The following is a 20,330-nucleotide window of genomic DNA, read 5'->3' as shown; positions in this document are numbered from 1 at the left end:
CACAGGATAAATCTGTCCTGGGCAAGGCTGTAGTAATCAAAATTCTCTCAAAGCAGAAAAAGCTTTTCTAAAAGCAGGGGGAAAAAAAGGTTACAGCTTAAGCCAGACATGAAATAGTAATGCCAGATGTTAAACAGTTGACTGAAATTATTGGCAGCTATCAGATGCAAGATACTACTGGGTGCAGAGCTCTGCCACCAAGTTTGTAATCTGGGCAATGGGCTTAAATATTCCTGTCATTTTCTGCCTATGGATGAGAGGCAATTTGGATTATAGAATAATGACCTCCTAATTCTCAGCAGATGAGCATCAGCCTCCTGCAACATCAAAAACCAGCCCAAGCTGAATGTGGAACATCCAAGGAGAGATGGTTTTAGACTCTGTAATTCTGTTGGGTCTGTGGAATTAAGCACAAGGTGCTGCTGGGACCCCTGTGCCTGCAGGCAGCAGTGGGCACCTTGAGAATTCCTAAATTACCAAACAAAACACGCAAAAAAGGGTCTACAGATTTTTCTGTCAATCTTTTCTACCCCAAAACTTGCTTTATTTCAGTCTTTCCATGAACTTATGTGCTGCAGAACTCCAGTAGCCCAGGATCACTGGGAGCAGGTACTGCTGTCCATGTGAGATCTCAATCCTTGGGTGGCTCTGCCTTTCCCCTCTCCATCCCATCCCTTTATCCCATCCCATCCCATCCCATCCCCACTGTCCAGCAGGATTTGGGGCCCTGCACTGGCACTGATTTATTGTGCAGCACGTGGGGTGTGGGATCCTTTGGAACTCCACCAGGTGTTCTGCACCAACCCCTCCTGTGGTATCAGCCACTGCTGCCATCCATGGGGGAAAAATGGGATCTGGCTCAGGCCAGGTGAGTGCCCTGTGCCCGGGAGGACCTGTCAGGGATCTTTCCCAGCAGGACTCTGAGCACCTCCTGCCCTGCAGGATGAGATCTGCTCTCTCTCCATGCTCGGCTTGGGGTATGTCAGAAATAACTTCTGTAGTGACAGGACAAGACAGAAACGGTTTAGGTGGGAAATTTGGAAGGAATTCCTCCCTGGGAGGGTGGGCAGGCCCTGGCACAGATTCCCAGAGCAGCTGTGGCTGCCCCTGGATCTCTGGAAGTGTCCAAGGCCAGGCTGGATGGGGCTTGGAGCAGCCTGGGACAGTGGAAGCTGTTGGGGGTGCAATGGGATGGTTTTTAAAGCTCTTTCCAAACCAAACCCTTCAGTAATTCTGAATTTCTATGAATGGAGCTCTCCACAGGCACAAGCACAGCCCCAGCCTGTCCCACTCACTGCACCCTATAATAAATTGTCCCCCACGCCTGGGCTGAGACTGAAGTAACAAAACTCAGTTGCTCAGACGAGCCAAACCCCACATTTGCTTTAATTTTTAATCTTTTTCTCCCTCTTTTTCTCCCTCCTTCCCTGCTACAGAGCTGAGAGCCTGCACAGCAGGGCTGGGTTTGTTCCTGCCTCGGCAGCAGCAGGAACATCCCAGCTCCAAGGCTGGAGGATGGGCGAGGAAAGGGTCAGGACACATCCCCTGACTGCGAGCTGAAGAAAAATGTTGGCAGAGCAAAGCTTGCCACAGGAAGAAAAGGTTGTCCTGGCTGTTCATATTCCTCCACATGGGGTGAGTAAAACTGTCGGTCAGACCGAAGCATCTGATGCACAGAGGGGAATAAAAACTCATTAAAGGGCCAAAAGGAAACCCTATTAAAATATCAAATATAAACCGGAGGAGACTTGATCACCCAAGTGCTGGAGGAGTGTCAGGGCTTGAATGAATCTGACTTTTTTCCCCCTGAAAGCGGAGGAAATGCGTTTTGTGGAAAGCCAGGTGGGATGAGGGGCAGGTAGGGTGTCAAAGAGCACTGATAATATTTCAGGGCCTCGCTCGGAGCCAGGGATACGAAGGGGATTTATCCGGTTTTCGGCGGGGAGGAGAGTGCTGGCAGATTTTTGAAGGAATTCCAAGGAGGTTCAGACTCATCTGGTTCTTAAATCGAGAGCTCTTGGCCGCCGCTGTGCCGGGGCAGGAGCATCTCCAGTGCTCACTGCCGGGACTCTGCCTGGCCCAGGGAGCAGCGCCCGTGGCTCTGTGTGACTCTCCTGCCCTGGCCCGGCTCTTGTCCTCCTGAAAAGCCAAAAAAAAGAGCATTTCATGTGTTCTGAACCACCCAAAGAACCATCCTGCTCCCAGCATCCCACTTCTGGTTTATGTGTTCTTGAAAGAGGAAAGAAGTTATAGGGAGAGAGAGCAGAACAAAATATTTTCTTTCAAGCACTGAAGTCTGTGTTAGTCCTGTCAGTGCTGGAAGGGATGGAGCCTGGTGTCCATTTGTGCCTCAGGGCTGATGGACTTTTAAACCAAACTGAACTGGGGCTCTGTCAGGCTTTTACCCCTTCCTACACACCAGGAAAACCATGTGGGGTTTAAAAAACCAGGATTTATACCTCACCCAGAGCAGCTCCTGCCTGATCAGCACCCAGAGTCCTCTTTTTGGGGGTTTCTCCTGTGTGGACCTCTGGTATCTCATAGGTGTGAAAGCTTTTCCATGGTTTGGGAATGTTGGTCCCATTTGTTCCTGGATTTGAAATTTTTTGGTTGTAATTAAACTCAGAGAAGGAATGAATGAAGGGTTTCTCTCTCACACACATTTGTTAATGGGTTACCTTTGGGCTTTGGAGCTGTTGTCCAGTTGGTTGGCACTAGACAACAGCTCCAAATTCAGGAATGAGGTTGTGAGGGGAACATCACTGGGCCATCACCCCAGAAATTTCATTCCCTCACAAAATCAGGGTTCAGGTAACAGCTTGTTTGTAATTTAGGTGGAACAGGCCCTGAGCTTCACCCGTGCTCCTCACTCTGCTCCCATTTCCCTCCTGCACAGTGAGGCACGTTCTTATCCCAAGCCTTCCTCTTCAATCCAGGATTTTTTTTTGACACCTGGGCCGGTTGCCTCCTATCTCAGCAACACCAGGGTACAAACAGGGCCCATCATTCCCTCACAGACACATTAGAATCACCTAAATCCTGTTTCCTCCTGAAACCTGAGCTAGTCCCACACAGCAAAGCGCTGAGGGGCTCCCCAAAGGGAAGAAGGGGGGATGTGCCCTCACAACCCCGCAGAGAGAGCTTGAAAACCCCACAACTCTTTCCCAAAAGCTCAGTTCTAAGAATCTCTTTTCCATTTCCAGATCTCCCATCATTTCTGGGGCCAAACACGCCCAAGAGGCATGACAGGAGTCAGCTGGGGTGGGCTCAGCTGCTGGATTAGCACCTGCCCAGGTGGGATTGGAGGTTTTGATCCTCAGAGCCTTTTCCAGCCCACTGATGTGTCCCAAACCTTTCACCAGGTACAAACTGTGCAGCAGAATGAAGTAGCAGTGAATGTAAATGGGACGTGGAAAGGTTTTTGAACAGATGTTTTAATGGTCTGCTTGCTGTTGTGGTCAGAGAGAAATTCCCTTTGACTTGAGGAGCTGGAGGGTAAAATCCCACTCCTCTGAAGGTGAAGGGTAGAATCCCACTCCTCTGAAGCTGGAGGGTAGAATCCCACTCCTGTGAAGGTGGAGGGTAGAATCCCACTCCTGTGAAGGTGGAGGGTAGAATCCCACTCCTCTGAAGGTGGAGGGTAGAATCCCACTCCTGTGGCCCTCAGCTGCTCACTCCCAGGGAGCTGCAGTCTCCAGTGATGTCCCAACAGCTGCAGAGTCTCCTGGAAGCAGGGATGTGGGAATCACCTGTCCAATATATAAATCTATTTGCATTTCTAGCTGTGGTTTGAGACATTTCTGGCACAGATTCCAGAGAAGCTGTGGCTGCCCTGGATCCCTGGCAGTGTCCAAGGCCAGGCTGGACAGGGCTTGGAGCAATCTGGGACAGTGGAAGGTGTTGGGATTGGAGCTGGATGAGCTTTAAGGGCCCTTCCAGGATCCTCTGATTCCATGATGTCAGCCCCAGACCTCGAGCTTGGCTGGATCTGGGCACAAAACCCACCAGGGCAGAGCAGACCGAGCTCAGGCAATGCGAAATTCAATATTTTACACCCACACCGCTAAAAATAAGCCGCCGCCGCCAACTCTTCATCTGGAAAGAGGAACCACCGATGTCACCGTGTCTTGGACAAGGCACAGCACTCAAGTCCTGACCATATTTAGCCATAAGATCATCTCCCAGGACTTCACAAAATCATGGAATCACAGGATGGTTTGGGTTGGAAGGGACCTTAAATCTCATCCAGTCCCAGCCCCCTGCCATGGGCAGAGAATCAGGAATTTCTGCATGAGAGCAGAGTTTTAGAGAAAAGTCTTCTGGCCAAGGGCCAGTTCTGCTGTTGTTATTCTCCCTGCTATCTCCATACTTCTTTTTATCCCCCAAATTGCTGTGTTGAGTTACTCAAGGTTGCTAAAACCGTGTTGTGCTAAGGAGGCAGCAACAGGAGGAAATTATGTCTCTAGAAAATGCCCCACACAGCTGAAATCAGGCCACCTCTTCAGGTGTCAGGTTTAGATTTTGTCATTGTAAGCAGAGAAACTTGAAACATTTTGCCCAAATGTGTTGAAAGCCACAAAGATTATTCATGGAATAAATATTCATTTGCAGGAAGAGGGATTTTTTTTTAAATGCATGAATATTTCAGGCGGGGTGTGCAGTTTCTTGAAGGAAAAGGTGATCATATTCTGAGTGTTGTTTAAGTAGTTGCTAATATTAAGGATATCAGGAATTAAAGGTATCAGGGCACTTCATTTTTAAGATGAAACCATGGAACAGAATGCCAGAATGGTTTGGGTTGGAAGGGACATTAAAAACCATCCAGTTTCAAGCCCCTGCCATGGGCAGATTCTGCTTAAGTTAAAATCCTTCCTAGATTTTCTTTAACTGATTCTTATTAGTGAAAAACTCCCTCAGAATCAGTCCTCAAACTTTCCCTCCCAGGTGCTGTAACACCATCACTCAGCTGAACAACTTTAACCACAAACACATTGCCCTTGTAGCTCTGAACACCAGAAAATATCTTTATTTTATTCACAGGTCCCGTCGGCTTTTTCCCGGCGAAAACTCGATTCCCTGTGCCAGCAGCACATTAAGACATCGCAGCTTCAGCTCTCCCTGCTTCAGAATTCCCTTTTTTTTTTTTTTTTTGTTTTTTTTTTGTTTTTTTGTTTTTTTTGAGGTCGAGTCCTGGCTGGGGCTGTGTGGAGCTCTGGTACCACCTAGTGTTACTGGGGGGAGCCTCAGCTGCTGGATGCGGCTTTTCCTCGCTGATGTCGCGACAGAAGGTGGCGATGGAGGTGAGGAGATGCAGCGAGAGCATCTCCTCCTCCTCCAGCAGCGAGCAGGTCCAGCAGGGCTGGGAGGGGAACGACTCAGAATCACAGAATTCAGGAATATCCTGAGCTGGAAGGGACCCCACAGTGATCACCCAGTCCTGCACAGAATCCCCAAAATCACATTTCCCTGGTGAGGAACCTGCAATGGGTCTCCTCTATCCTGTGCTGGGTGCTCCTGCTCTAGCTGGAGTAACTGAATGATTGTGATTATCATGAATTATTGTGATTATCTCAATTACTGTGATTATCATGGAATTCTGGAATGGTTTGGGTTTGGAGGCATCTTCAAGGCCATCTCATGAATTATTGTGATTATCATGGAATTATTGTGATTATCATGGAATTCTGGAATGGTTTGGGTTTGGAAGCACCTTCAAACCCATCTCATCCCAATCCCCTGAACAGACCAAGCTCCCTCAGCTGCTCCTCCCATGGCTTCACCTCATGGTGCCACTCCTTTGGAAGCTCTCCCACAGCTTAATATCTTTTATTTTGGTAACCAAAACTGCTCAAAATATTCGAGGTGGGGCCAACCCCAGCGCAGAGTGTGGTGTTGTGGTCTTCACTAATGAAAAAGGTAACTAAATTATCAGTAAGAACCAATCAGGTCCTGGCAGAATCGGTGTTGGGGGTCTCAGTAATTAGATGGGCAATTGGTCTAAATGTGGCAACTAAAAGTTAAAAAAGGAATTAGTCACTGGTGGAAAGGGTGTGTGGGTCTAAGTCATTGCTGGAGAAATGGGTGTTAATGATCTTTGTAACGACTAAATTTGAAGGCACCAATGAAGGAATGCCTGTGGGGATTTAAGAAGCTCAAACCGTTTGAACTTCAGGGAGCAGGCTTGATAGAATTGTGAGTATGAGCTGTATCCAGGGTCAGTTTAAATCGAATATTAATGTTCATGCAACTGTGATGGGGGAATACACGTTAAATGGGGGATATGTAATATTGGGACCTCCCTACTGCCTCGGCCAGGGGGGAAAATAGGAGGGAAACGTGGTAAGGAAATGAAGATTAAAGGAAGCTATGCCTTCTAAAAACTCTAGAGAGACCCCACAGAAGTATGGGACAGTGTTCTCTCTCCGTTACCCGAATAAAATTGATTTTTGCGGGGTTCCCGTGTCTCTGGCTGGACACTGCCTTGTCCCAGCGGCACTGCCCGCACAGCTCGGCGGCGTGTGCAGCGTCCGCCATGGCGGCCACGGTGACACAGGGAACAGCCCTCACAGCGCGCTGCGCTGATGCCACTTTCGCGGAGAATAAAGCGTTTATTTAACGTTTTTACTGAAAAATTAGTTTTATTTAACGCGTGGCAGCCCTCAGCCCGTGCCCTCACCCAACATGGCGGCGGCCCGCAGCCCTCAGGCGGCGCGGTGAGGGCGGAAGGGCGCGCGGGGCTCGGCCCGGAAGCGCTCGGGCCTTCAAAGAGTGGCGGGCGGCGGGAGCGGGGCCCGGGTGAGCGGGAAAGCCAACGCCGGGAATCCCGGGAAAACTGCGGGAAAACTCCGGGAATCCCGGGCAGAACGGCACGGCTGGAAGGGCTGAGCGGGCACCCAGCTGCTCTGGGGGAGGTTGGTCAGGGGGTGCGTTGGGAGGAGGCGGTTTGGGGCTGGGGGGGCGAGCGGCGTGTGAAGCGTTGGGGGTGCCGGAGGGAGGGGGAAATTAAAGGAAAGGACTTAAAAAACCATCCAGTTTCAGCCCCCTGCCATGGGGGGTTCTACTTCGGTTAAAATCCTTCCTAGGTTTTCTTAAACTGATTCTTGTTAGTGAAAAAATCCCTCGGAGTCAGTGCTGAGATTTTTCCCTCCCAGGTGCTGTAACACCGTTGCTTGTGGGGAGGGATGAGATGGAGTATGCTGGAATTTGGGAATGGGGTGAAATGGGGAATGCTGGAGTTTGGGAATGAGCTGAACTGGGGGATGTTTGAGTTTGGGACAGGGGTGAAATGGGGAATGCTGGAGTTTGGGAAAGGGAGTGGGAGTAGGGTTTTTTTTTGTTGTTTTGGGTGTTCCTGGTGTTGCTGTTGAATGTTTTTCAATCTGAGCAATCTGAGTTGCTGTTAACAGGAGTTGTTGTGGAATTCTGGAACGGGTTGGGATAGGAGGAGCTTTAACAGCAAAATTTGGGAAGAATAAATATAAACACCCCCGCCCCCCAGCACTACACAGTGATAAAGTGAGGCTTTACTTTATTCTGGCCAGGATGTGCTATGGAAGATATTCCATATACAGGTGGTTCTTTACTAGAAAGCTTGCAGATTTATACACACAAAACCCAAAGCAATTCCCGTTCATTGGTCCCAAATTTAATGCTACATCATTTCCAACAATCCAGTCCCACCACTTGCCGTGGGCAGGGACATCTTCCGCTCAATCAGGATGCTCTGAGGCACCTCCAACCTGGCTTTAGGCACTCCCAGGCATCCAGGAACAGCCACAGCTTCTCTGGGAACCTTTGCCAGGGCCTCCCCCCGCTCCCAGGAAAGGACTTGTCCCAAAACCCCCTCTAACCTTTCCCTGTTAGTGGGAGCTCATTCCCCTTCTCCTCATTCCACAGCCATCCCCACCAAACCCACCAGAAGAACAGCTCATCTCATATTTTAATTTTTTTTCTTCTTTTTTCTTCTTGTTTTCAGGCTTCCTTGAACTCTGGATGGAAGCTCCAGTGGGTTTTGAGGTGCTGAGTGCACTGAGGATGAAACATCTGTCTCCAGTGTAATTTACCCAGCAGAGAAGAAGAATTTGGGTCCCAGAGGAGTCTTTTTCTTCCCTTGTTCAAGAAAACACCTTAAAAGTACAAATGGACAGCCAGTGTTACCCTGGTGGCTGCCAGGTGGTTCCAATTTGGAAGTTGGTGGCCGTGTGGCCATCAGAAAAGGAGGCGGAGGAGGACAACGTAATCCTGATCAGTGATGATGATGATGATGAAGGGGAGAGCACCCAAGGCAGTTCAGTCCTGTTTGTAGAGCCACAGGGTAAGAGCTGTTCCCTTGCTGCTGCTGGAGTTCCCTGAAAGATTTGGGGAATAAGCTGAATTAATTCTGTGTTATGCTTGAAATCCGTCCTTGTGCTGCACAAGTGAATAAAACCAGGAGGAAATCCCCAATTTGTAGGGATATCTTTGGCACCACTTCAAAGGATGCTGCTGTGTAGTTTTAAAATACTTCAGATTCACCTCAGACTGGGCCTTTTCAGCTGGGTCCTTTTTGATTTGGTTTGATAGTTCATGGAAGTTGGTGTGCCATTCTGTCAGATCCCAAAGAAACGTGTTGCACAGTGTTCAAAAAGTAAATCTCAGTAATTTCTAACATTGATTTACACCTCCTGCTCTCTCTCCTGCAGAGAAATCTCCCCTGGAAGAGAAGAAATCAGAGGAGCTGGTGGATGAGGAGGGGGATTTGGTGGTCACCTACTGCAAACAGGCCAATGTGATGCCTCACGCCAGGCACGACTGCAGCACGCAGCCCTTTGAGTATGTGCAGGGCTGGGCTGTCCCCTCTGGGCTCCCATTTCCCACATTCCCCTTTGTGACAGCTGCAGGCAGCAGCACAGCTGGGTAAGGACGGGATTTTCATCATGAACCCTCTGCTTTTCAACCTTGCAGGAGGACAGAGAGTGACACTTGCTTCCCCCTTGGGAAAAATGCAGATATTTGTGACCAGTGCTACTGCTACATCTGTGACAAACCAGCTGCTGAGGTAAGGGCAGGGCGCAGGAGACAAAACTGTGGATCAAATGGAGCTTTAGCCAAGCCCTGCCTTAGCTCAGATTGTTGGCAGCAGCTCTGCTCAGGTGACTGTGCCTAAACCACTCTGGCTCACGAGTTCTTAAGGTCAGGTCTGATACCAGATGAGTTATTTATTGAATAGACAGGAGGGAGCAGAAAGGGCTTTGACAGTTATTTATTACACAGGATGGAGCAAAGCAGGTTACATAAAGCAGTGCACAATAACAAGGTATCTGTATCAAAGAAATAGGATAGATTAGGACTCAGTAACTCTACACTCCCAGGAAAGAGTTAAGGGCTCTAAGAGAATAATACAGGAAATTTGATTAACAGCTCCTCATAACTATTAAAAGTGTGGTTCTGTTGGGGTTTATTTCTAGTCTGGATAATTGTTAGAGTAAACATGCATTTATTTGTCCTGTTTGCTTTGGGCACACAGTGCATTTCATAAAATCAAATTACTAAATCAGACGTTTTTTAATGAATTAGAGAAATGCCAGCTTTCTGTCCTCACTGGAGTTAGGAGTGGGGGGAATTGTGTGGGGGTGGGGGTTTATTTGCTTGGACCTTTTTGAATTTCAGAAGACTTTGAGCTGTGGGCAAAGTTGGGGTGAACATGCAAAGACAGGGCTCAGTTCCCAGTGGGGAGGGTGCCAGCCCTGAGGCTCTCTGTGAAGGGCTCAGCAATGACAGGTAATCAATGAGGGGCTTTTTTATAATGATTGCCATGATATCAAATTGTTGCTTGTCAGATATTTACTCAGCTGCAGGGAGGATAAAAGGAATTGTAACCCCTCACTCAGTGCTGAGGGAAGACACAAAACCCCAGCAACCTCTCCTTGTTTTGTATTTTCTGACACAGTGCCAGCTCTGGACAGTCCCTTCCCTGTGCCACTGCAATGCCCACAACAAGAGCAACTTCTGGAAGGCACAGAGGAACTTTGCCCTGGCTGGAATCCTGGCCACCTTCAACCTGGAGCTGCTGGAGCTGGACACGGAGCTGCGCCGTGGGGGTGGGTGCTCTGTCCCCAGGGCCCTGCTCAGGTCCTGTCCTGGCTGCTCTGTCCCCAAACACCTGGGGCTGCTCAGGTCCTGTCCTGGCTGCTCTGTCCCCAGGGCCCTGCTCAGTCTCTGCCCTGAGTCACAGCTTGGCCGCTCCACTCCAATCCTTGGGGAGTTTTTAAGGAGTTAAATTGCTGTTCCGGTTTATTTTTCCATGCTTGGACCAGGGATGGCTTTGTGGGTGCAGGTTCCTGCTTTTCTCCATCTGAGGGAATCATAGAATGGTTTGGGGTGGAATGGAGCTGGGAGATGATCTCCTTCCAACTCCTTTTCTTGGGCAGGGACACTTCCCACTATCCCAGGGTGCTTCAGGGCCTTTCCACCCTCCCAGGAACCAGTTCCTTCCCAATATCCCACCTAAATTTCCCCTCTTTCAGCAACAAAGCTTTCCTGACCAATAAAACTGGATGCAAACAATTTCCTAAGCAATTTCACATGGGGAACTTTGTCTTTTGATTTTGAAAAAAATCATGGAAAAGTCTTTATGTAATTTTTTTTGTCTTGTGTCTTAGGAGATCTGCTAGAAAAATTCATCAGGGATCTTTCTGTAGCCTATAACAAATACCTGACAGGAGAAAGGATCTGTCCCCCAGGATATGAATGCTGCTGCCAGCCAAAATTGCCCCCAGGGCAGTGCAGGGTCTGCAGCTCACGGAATATGGAGGTGGTGTACAAGTAAGTGACAACAGGTTTGGGTTTGTCAGGGCAACTTTGATTTATTTAGTGAGTTATAATCAAAATTGTGGCACCTGAGACAGCAAAAATGGAGTGGAGAGAACTTGTATGGTGAGCAAGATAAATTGCATTTGGCTGTAGTTTAAAATCCCTCTTCAATGTGTCTGTAAATCTCCTGTGCTCTGCAGGACACCTGAGGATCTCTGATTGTTACAGCCTGGCAAAGTGGGAACCTGAGGCCTGGGCTTTGGGGTGGCTTTAGGGGGGATATTGGGAGGGAATCCTTCCCTGGGAGGGTGGGCAGCTCTGGCACAGATTCCAGATTCCCAGAGGAGCTGGGGCTGCCCTGGATCCCTGGCAGTGCCCAAGGCCAGGTTGGACACTGGGGCTTGGGACAGTGAAAGGTGTTTGGGTTGGAATTTAAGGTTCCTTCCAACCCAACCCATTCTGGGATTTTTTACTAATTTCTTTCCTAGAATGAGTTTCACCTTTTCACTGGTATAACAAACCTTCAAAACCCAAAGTGTTGGTGGTGCCAGCACCTCCTCAGTGTGCTGGAGATCTCTGAAGGCAAGGCTGGGCTCTGAGTGCTCTCAAGCTGTGGGATGGCCACAATTACCGCTTGTTTAGGAAATCCGTTGTTACAGACCCTTGATCTTACAGGCCACTTGACTTTCTCAGGTATTCTGATGTTTTCGAGCTGGTAACAAGATTTTTAAATCAGGCAGACCAAGAAAGCCCCAAAGCTGCTGCTGTCATGCTGCTGGGAGCAGCTAAACAGATTGCCCTGCACAAAGACCCTGCTCTGTAAGTACCTGGCCCACAGAGAGTTCGGGATCTTCCTTCTTTCCTCCAGGGGAGGGGAATTAGTGAGACAATCCTGAGGGTTTGTTGATTAGGAAAGGGTGAAAATCCCAGCCCGGGCTGCAGCACAACAAGAGGAAGATGAACACTGAGGGAGAAGAGGGATTTGGGAAAAAGAAAAGCTTGGATGTGAGAGGGAAAAGTTCAGCAGGAGTGAGAGTTTGAGATCTCTGTCAAAAATCCCTGCCAAGGGAAAGGCAGATTTAATATTAAACAACAGAGTTGGTTGGCAAGATTTGCTCCAGTGCTTACAGGAGAGTTTAGGCACAACAAAGGCAAACAAGCAACAACAAACCCGAACATAATCCAGGCATTCAGAAAAGGAAACGAACCGAGAACCACCGAGGGCAGTGTGGGACAAAGGGAACACAAACATGAAAAGGAGCTCGGCCTTAAAGCTTAACAGCACTCCCACTTAACAGTACTTTAAATTATACCTAAGCTTAGCAATTCAAAAAAGAAACAGCACTTACACCTAACTTAAGCTTAGTTTAAAACTTAACCTTAATGATTTAAGGGGAATAACACTGCAACAGCATTTAACCTAACTTAGAACTTCGAAGTTACACTTAGCAACTCAGCAAAACACTTTTCAACAGCACAAGGAGCTTTGCTTTGTGAAACCTGAACATTTTGGGGTTTAAATTCAGGTGTTTTGGTAAAAGAGAAGGAAATGATGTCTGGATTGGTTTGGAAGAGCAGCTCCCTGCAGTTCCTGCTGAGGAGAGATCTGGGTTTGCAAGGAGTAGAGGCTGCATTTGTTACCTGAGAATTTTTCACTGTTTTGCACTTCACCACTTGTTTCAGTCTTTGCAGGAATTTTTTTCAGCATGCCAGCTTCCAAGATTTTTCCTTAAAAAGTGTTTTCCTCAACAGTTGAGTACAGAGAAGGGGAAAAGGCAGGAAGGGAAGCCAGGCATTAATTGGTGTTGGTTTTTTCCAGGCTTAGGAGCTGTCAGAACCTTAGCCACACTGCTTCCCTGAGGATTGCTGTCCCATTTCTGTTCCAGAGGTGAGATTGGTTTCCTTGCTGGTCTCAGGTGACAAATCCCCTGTTCAGAGGCACGTGGGAGGCCAGAGCAGGTTGTGGTTGTTGCACCAAGGAGAGGTCACAGCCTGGCAGGGTTCCCCTGGGATGGAGCATGTAAAAGCTCCCCCAGAGGTTGGAGAATGAGGACACCCAGCTCCCTTGGCTTAATTCACTTCCCATTTTAGCTCTGACCTTCACCTTTCCCCCCAAATTCACCTGCCACACAAGGTTGGTGAATGAGGAATTCAATTCTTTCCAACCCAGTTCTATATTCTCACCTTCTCTGGAGCCAATGACAGGTACAACCCAAATCCTTCAGCAGTTCTCATTTTAAGTTGCAGTTCTTGATTTTTTTAATTTCTGACTTGGAACGAAAAAGGGAGAGTTTGTCCTTACCTCCCTGCCAAAACGTAAAGAGTAAACTCTTCTTTTTTATCTCCACTTATCAATTAATACAGAAAAGATTCCAGCAGCAGGACAGGTGCAGGAGCTCAAGCCCAGCACAGTTTGAAGTGTTTGCTGTACACATTCCTTGGAGATCTTTGTTTTAAAGCTTAAACCCCACAGAACCTTGGTTTTAAAAACAACAGCACAATAATAATTTCATTATTCACTGCAAAACTTAAAGCAGAAATTCACATACAGATCCAAACAAAAAAAACCCCAAACTTGTGTGGTTTCCCATATGATGAAATAAGACAACTTGTTAGTAACTCACCTCATTTTAAAACACCCTTTTTGAATTATTTTTCTTTTCAAATCACAGGATCATAACCCGACTTCAGAGGATGCTGGTGTTGTGTGACTTCCCAAAAATTCTGTATGACAAGTTTGTTGAGTTTTTCCAGTCCATCTCCCTTCCCTGCCACTGCTATGCCTTCTCAAACAGGTGAGTGCTGGGGCCTCTGAGTGTGTTTGGATCCAGTGCAATGTTCTTTCCCTGATCATTAAAGTGGGAGCATTTTAGAGGAATATTTCAGTATTTGCTGCTTTCCCTGTTTGTTGTTTGATGCCATGACTGAGCTGTTCTCCCTAAAGTTTTATTTCCTTTCCCCCAGACTGAGCTCTAAACCCCAAAATGTTTTATTAATCAAACTTCACAATCCTTAAAGCAGCTAATTAGTGATGTACAACAAAACACAGTTAAAAATTACTTTCTTTTTATTTTTCCAGCTTGAATGTTTTGCCCTGGGACCACATGCTGTTGACCACAGTTTTAAAAGGCCAGAACATCACTGGGCAGAGGAGACAGAAAGGAAGGAAAACCCACCTGTGGGAAGCTCTCCCTGTTGTGGAGGCTCGAGTGGAGAAACTGCTGGAGAAAAAGAAGTGAGATTGGTTTGGCTTTTCCACTTTGAGAACTCAATTCTTATATTTTGACTGCTCCAAACCTCTCTACTTTGGTATGGGGAAACACAAAACAAACTCTTTTTTAAATTTTTTTTTTCCTCTCAACAAGGCCAGGAGCTTTTTGAAGTCACTCAAAGCCCTTTGAATGCCTCAGGACCAAGAAAAGATTGCTGGAGTGGCTCATTTCTGTGTCTCCAAAAACCCTACAGGTTTTACATGTTGATTTTCCAAGCAATTCCTCTTCATCAGAGGCTGACAAGTGGAAGGCAGCCAGAAGAGTCTGTTCTGGGTCTTCAGAAAATCCAATATTGCAAAGAATCCAGTCCACTTAAAGAATTCAGCTGCAAGGCAACCTCTGGTTTTATTTTGCCACAGCTGACATAATCTGGGAGTAACCTCTAGGAATTTATTTCCAGCTAATATTTCCAAATATTTAATTATTTCTGTCCTGCGTGGGAAGCTCTCCTGGTTTGCTTCTTTCATTGTTTGCTCTGTGCACAGTTCTGCACTTCCTTCCCCTTCCTTCTCACCTTCTGTTCTTCTCCCCAGGTACAAGGAAGTTGTTCGGTACCTGAGAGCTGTGAAATGCAATGAAAACCAAAGGTAAAGGGCTTTTCCCCTTTTCCTTTTCCCTCTCTTTTCCCCTATTCTCTCTATTTTCTGCTATTCCACTCTCTTTTCCCCTTTTCCCCTTTTCCTTTTTCCTCCCTTTCCTTTTCCCCTCTCTTCCCCCCTTTTCTTTCTCCTATCTTTTTCCCCCCTTTGCTTTTCCCCTCTCTTTTTCTCCCTTTTCCCTTCTTACCCCATCCTAATGAACCCCAAACCTTCATTTCCTCCTCCCAGGCTCCGAGACCTCCGGGATCTGATCCCGTTCTACCTGTGCAAGACTGGGAATTTCCTGGATGCTGCCCACTCCCTGCTGTTCCCTGTGAACAGCCTGGCCTGCTGCTCTGCCTGCAGGATCACCCCCTGCCAGTTCAAGGTCTACCTCAAGATCTTCAGGACAGGATGTGTTCCCTCTGGGAATGACATGCTGGAGACAGGGCCCTGGGTTACTGCTGGTGAGTGTCACTTCTCATTTCCTTCCTTTCCTTCCTTTCCTTCCTTTCCTTCCTTTCCTTCCTTTCCTTCCTTTCCTTCCTTTCCTTCCCTTCCTTCCCTTCCTTCCCTTCCTTCCCTTCCTTCCCTTCCTTCCCTTCCTTCCCTTCCTTCCCTTCCTTCCCTTCCTTCCCTTCCTTCCCTTCCTTCCCTTCCTTCCCTTCCTTCCCTTCCTTCCCTTCCTTCCCTTCCTTCCCTTCCTTCCCTTCCTTCCTTTCCTTCCTTTCCTTATTTCCTTCCTTCCCTGGAGCATGGATTTATTTACTTCACTTAAAACACTCATTTTGTCAGCTCATTTTCTGCTGAAAGCAAAGCAAGAGAAGCTATTCAAAGCAAATCCAAATCTCTTCATTCCCTCCCAGCATTGCCACTGGCAGTGGGGATTTGGCTTTATGTCTCAGCCATGACCTTGAGGAGCAAACCTCCAGATGGGAGATGTTTCATCATCAGAATCATGAGCTCTGCCTCTGATATAATTGCCATCATCTGTCCTGGGCTTTGTCACCTCTCAGTGTGTCTTCAGATTTATTTGGGAGTTGTTCCCTGCTGGCAGAATTCTTGGAAGTGTGAGATCCCTCAGTGTGGTGTGATGTCCACAGCAAACACTTCCCTGGGATCACCTGGCTCAGGCTGGATGGTGTCCAGACTTTACAGCTTTCCAGAGCTATGGTTTGTAGCTGATGTTTATTCATTCCTCCACAAACCAGAGTAGAACAGCTGTAAACACCTGCTGGCTCTGCAGGAACAAACCTGTAACCAGGTGAATACCCTGGTTGTGTTCCTGCTGTGGAGTGCCTTGGGCTGTGTGGGGTCTGGGTTTGATCATTTTCATTTCCATCCCTGCAGGCTCTCCCCTGAGGAACACTGTGCTAATTAAGCAGGCACTGAAACTGCTCTACAGCAGTGAGGCACTCTACAGGAATGTGAGTGAGACCAAAATTCCTTCTTGTCCTGTTCCCTCTCCTTGAGAGGACAAGGATTTACTCTGACCCTTTTCCTCTGAGTAACTCACCTCTCTGCCCAGATTTCACTTTGTAACACAAATGTGCTGTTGTTTTTTAGGCCAAATGTTGGAGTTCCTTCATCATGATTTTGGGGAGCAGTGATTTGTTGGAAAAGAGGGGGCACCTGCTCCCCTTACCCCTGGAGGAGCCCCCCCTTAGCTTCCAAGAGGTACCAAACAGTGCTGGGAGCTGGGAGATCTCCTGGCTTGGGTTTGGACAGGATTCCAGTGTCCTGGCTTGGGGTTGGACAGGATTCCAGTGTCCTGGCTTGGGTTTGGACAGGATTCCAGTGTCCTGGCTTAGGGTTGGACAGGATTCCTGTGGATGTTGGAATTGGCTCCTTGTCCCAGATGCCAGAGTGAGCTTGCAGTGCCCCATCCTGTGCCAGGGTGGCTCTGCAGCACCTGGGGGTTTAGGAATGTTAAAGGCAGCTGGAAATGGGTTCATTCTGCTCCCAGCTCAGGCCTGGCACTGGTTCTGGATCTGTTCATGGTGATCAGAAAGGGCCTGGACAGGGGGAATGGCTTCCCAGAGCCAGATGGGAGATGGGGCAGGAATTCCTGGCTGGGAGGGTGGGCAGGCACCATCCTCTGCAGAAATGCTGAAGAAGTCACTGAAAAGCTCATGAAACGCCCATTTCTGACATGGTTTGGGGAGGATCTGCCACCCTTGTCCCTCACTGTCCCCTTGCAGAATGTGCTGGCAGCCAGTGGCAACTTCCTGGAGGATCTCAAGTCTGGAGTTAATGTCTCTTTACCATCTGCTACTTTCTCTGGTCAGGTGAGTGATGACAACAAAGAATTTGTCCCCAGCAGTGAAAATTGTTGTGTTATTAAGGAAAGCTTTCAAGAGAGGCCTGGAAGATTTTTTTGGGGGAGATCAGATTAAGATTAACACAGTCTGAACTCTGGAGCAGATATGGAGGTAGAGAACTGAGGGTCTCTCTGCTCTGCACATCTTCAGGCCAGGAGAAATCTTTATCCTTGTCCAAACTGATGGATTTATAAAAGAGGAGGGCTGGGAATAATTGATTGTGTCCTAACTCCTCCCAGGGTTTGGCTCACACAGGACACTGGGGCTTCTCAAAACTCAGAATTGCCCAGAAGTTCTAAATTTCTTTTCAATTAAGGGTTTCAGGTATGTGGAACTTGTTTGGAGATAGCAGGAATAACATTCCATATTCAATGCAGTCATCTAAGGAGCTGCCTTACTCTTTTTTTACTTTTTTGGAGGAAATTTCAGTTTATTTTCCGAAGATGTGACTTCTGAGCTGGATTTTTTTCCCCTGTAATTCCATAGTTCTGCTCCTGTGTGATTTCATTTTTATGTGAGCACCAGCAATAAAATCCCTGTTCCATTCCCCTGTGTTTAACTCTTGATAAGGTTCTTGTGGATTTGCTGTGTGCCCTCCAAGCTCTGTGGCTGACCTGGAATAACTCAGTGCTGGTTTGAGTGGGTAAATAAAGGAATCTGAGTGGATAAATAAAGGAAAAGCAGCTCTTAAATCCATTTCTTTCCTTGTTACTCTCTTGTGTAGCTGCACCACGAGGCTTCTCTCATCCTGGCAGTGCAAGCAGTGCAGCAGATGCTTTGTTGTGACCTTCCCCACTTGACTTCCTTCCTAGAGATAGTCCTGGCTTTTGGGGTGAGTCCCAGGAAGTGATTCCTGTTGTAAGAGATGAAAACAAATAATGTTTAATGATAAAACACCATCCTGGAAGCTTCAGCCACGTTTAATTTGACTTTGCTTTGATCTTTATTGTTGTTTTCTTAATTTATTTATTTTAAGGAATGATTGGCAGTGAGGTTAAATCATATTTTGTCTCTTCTTAGAAAAACTTCTGGGCTCTGAGGCTGTTGCTGGACCAGCTGTGCTGTGAGGAGCACATCCTGTGTGGCACTGCCAACCTGCTCCTGAGGGACCTGAGCCGGGAGGAGGGGACCATGCTGAGAGTGTGAGTGAGCCCTGGCAGGGGGATGACGTGGGGTGCACATCTGGGGAATGCACAGCTGGGGCATTCCCTCACCATGGCTCTGGGGAGCAGTGGTTTGCTGGGGGAGAGGGGGCAGCTCCTTCCCTCATCCCTGGAGAGCCCCCTTGGCTTCCAGCAGTGCTGGGGGCAGCTCCTGCCTTGGCTTTGTGGGAATGGGCTCCCCCCGGGTGCCAGAGGGAGCTCCCAGTGCCTCAACCCCTGTGGTTTTGTGGTTTTGTTGTGCAGGTGGCAGAACCTCGGCCCCCAGTACGTGGGGGAGTTCCTGTGCCTGTTCCTGACCTGCAGACACAAGAGGATGCAATCTGTGGGGCTCTTCAGCCTCAACGTGGTCATTGAGAACCTGCACCTGTGAGTGACTGGGGACTGCCCCAGGGCCCCTGAAATCAATCCTGCAATTGTCCCATTGGGACTGCCCAGGGCCACCTGAAATTCTGGGATTGTCCCTTCCTGAGAGTAGGGACTGACCCAGAGCCACCTGAAATAAATCCTGGGATTGTCCCACTGGGAACTGCCCCAGAGCCACCTGAAATAAATCCTGGGATTGTCCCACTGGGAACTGCCCCAGAGCCACCTGAAATAAATCCTGAGATTGTCCCACTGGGAACTGCCCCAGAGCCACCTGAAATAAATCCTGGGATTGTCCCACTGGGAACTGCCCCAGGGCTCCCTGAAATTCTGGGATTATTCCACTGGAACTGCTCCAGAGCCACCTGAAATAAATCCTGGGATTGTCCCACTGGGAACTGCCCCAGAGCCACCTGAAAAAAATCCTGACATTGTCCCTCTGGTACTGCCCCAGGGCTCCCTGAAATTCTGGGATTATTCCACTGGAACTGCTCCAGAGCCACCTGAAATAAATCCTGGCGTTGTCCCCCCGGCCCTCTGAAATCAATCCTGGCATTGTCCCATTCTGAGAGTGGGGACTGCCCCAGAGCCACCTGAAATTCTGGGATTGTCCCCCTGGGGCTGCAAGTTCTGAGGTTCCCCCCAATCATTCTCCTGTAAATCTGGAATCCCCTTGGCTTGGTGCTTGTTGGATTTTTGTAGGTTTTTGAGCCATGCAGAGCCAGGGGTGGCTGCACCTGTGGCCAGCTGGGAGGGAATGAGTGGGAATTTCTCTGTTTCAGGTGTCCCTGGGCCAAGCAGCTCTGCACCTTTTTCCTCGAGTCTGTGAGTATCCCAGTATTTGTAGGATTTATCAGCAAAGCAGATCCCTGATACCCCTCACCAATTAAATATTGACATGGTTTTTATATTTAAAAAATATTCCTGAAGGGAATTAACTGTGTTTTGTCTCTTGCCAGGGCTTGGGGCAGCTCCCCTTTGGCACCACAGTTCACCAGGAAGTTTCCAAGTTCGTCAGTGCCTTTGAGAAGCTTTAATTGGGACCAAATCCTCAGGAATATTTTCCAGTTGGTTTTTCATCCAGCCAGTCTCTTCCTGGAGAGTTCCTTGGGTTTGCTTTGGTTGTCACCTCCAGGAAGAGTCAGCTAAAACCTGACTTCCCTGGCTCTGCAGTGGGACCAGAGCCACATTTTGGGAGTTTCTTGCAGTTCCACACATTCAGGATTGTTGGAAGGGGCAGCAGCTTGGAGTTGTTTTCAGGAGCTGACAAAAGCTTCTGGATGGAGCAGGAGGCAGCAAAGAATTTTTCCTCCTTTTGGGACACAAACCTTTCAAGAGGCAACTGCTGAGAGGGAAAAGCTGAAAACGGGGAGCTGAGAACTCCCTCTGCAGCAGTTTGGGGTCAAGTGCTGTTTGCACACAGCTCTGATTTTGGGTTTCATTCTAGACCAAGAGGCTGAGGATAAAACTGAGTCTTATTTTCTTCAGCCAGCCCCAGTGTGGGGCAGTGGAGAGCTGCTTTTGTTTGGAAATAATCCAGCTTTCAGGCTGGCCTTCTATTTTCTGCTGAAAATAAGGTTGAGATTGGTGCAGGTGGCATTTCCCACATCCTAAATCTGATGGGAATTTGGAATTCACTGTGACCTGGAAGAGCTCTGGAGCCTGGGCTGGGCTCTGCAGGAAAACAAACCCCAATGTGTGCCCAGGGGCACTTTGCACATTTCCACAGGGGTCTGGGGGATCTGCAGCTCTTGTTATCCCAAAGTTCCCACAAAAAATGCACCTGGATGGAAATCTGACGCCTTGTTCATTAAAACTGTCTGAGTTCCATTGTTACTTTGA

At 48.1% G+C, this 20,330-nt stretch overlaps 1 protein-coding gene across 1 annotated transcript; it reads left to right on the top strand.

Moving 5' to 3' along the window:
- Positions 1–6,771: 6,771 nt before the first annotated feature.
- On the top strand, positions 6,772–20,330 carry LOC134426503 (uncharacterized). Its single transcript, XM_063171565.1, has 20 exons — positions 6,772–6,911; positions 7,976–8,314; positions 8,682–8,811; positions 8,944–9,037; positions 9,929–10,079; positions 10,641–10,803; positions 11,485–11,610; positions 12,611–12,679; positions 13,464–13,586; positions 13,871–14,026; positions 14,597–14,650; positions 14,891–15,108; positions 15,992–16,068; positions 16,208–16,318; positions 16,843–16,929; positions 17,687–17,794; positions 17,983–18,104; positions 18,369–18,491; positions 19,271–19,313; positions 19,448–20,330. The coding sequence occupies exons 2-20, from the start codon at positions 8,140–8,142 to the stop codon at positions 19,523–19,525; spliced, it is 2,208 nt and encodes a 735-aa protein (XP_063027635.1). The 5' UTR covers positions 6,772–6,911; positions 7,976–8,139; the 3' UTR covers positions 19,526–20,330.

The sequence above is a fragment of the Melospiza melodia genome, chromosome 18 (genome assembly GCF_035770615.1).
Source record: "Melospiza melodia melodia isolate bMelMel2 chromosome 18, bMelMel2.pri, whole genome shotgun sequence".
Classification (NCBI taxonomy): domain Eukaryota; kingdom Metazoa; phylum Chordata; class Aves; order Passeriformes; family Passerellidae; genus Melospiza; species Melospiza melodia.
Note: the sequence above shows the minus strand (reverse complement) of the source record. Positions and strands in the feature narration are given on the sequence as shown.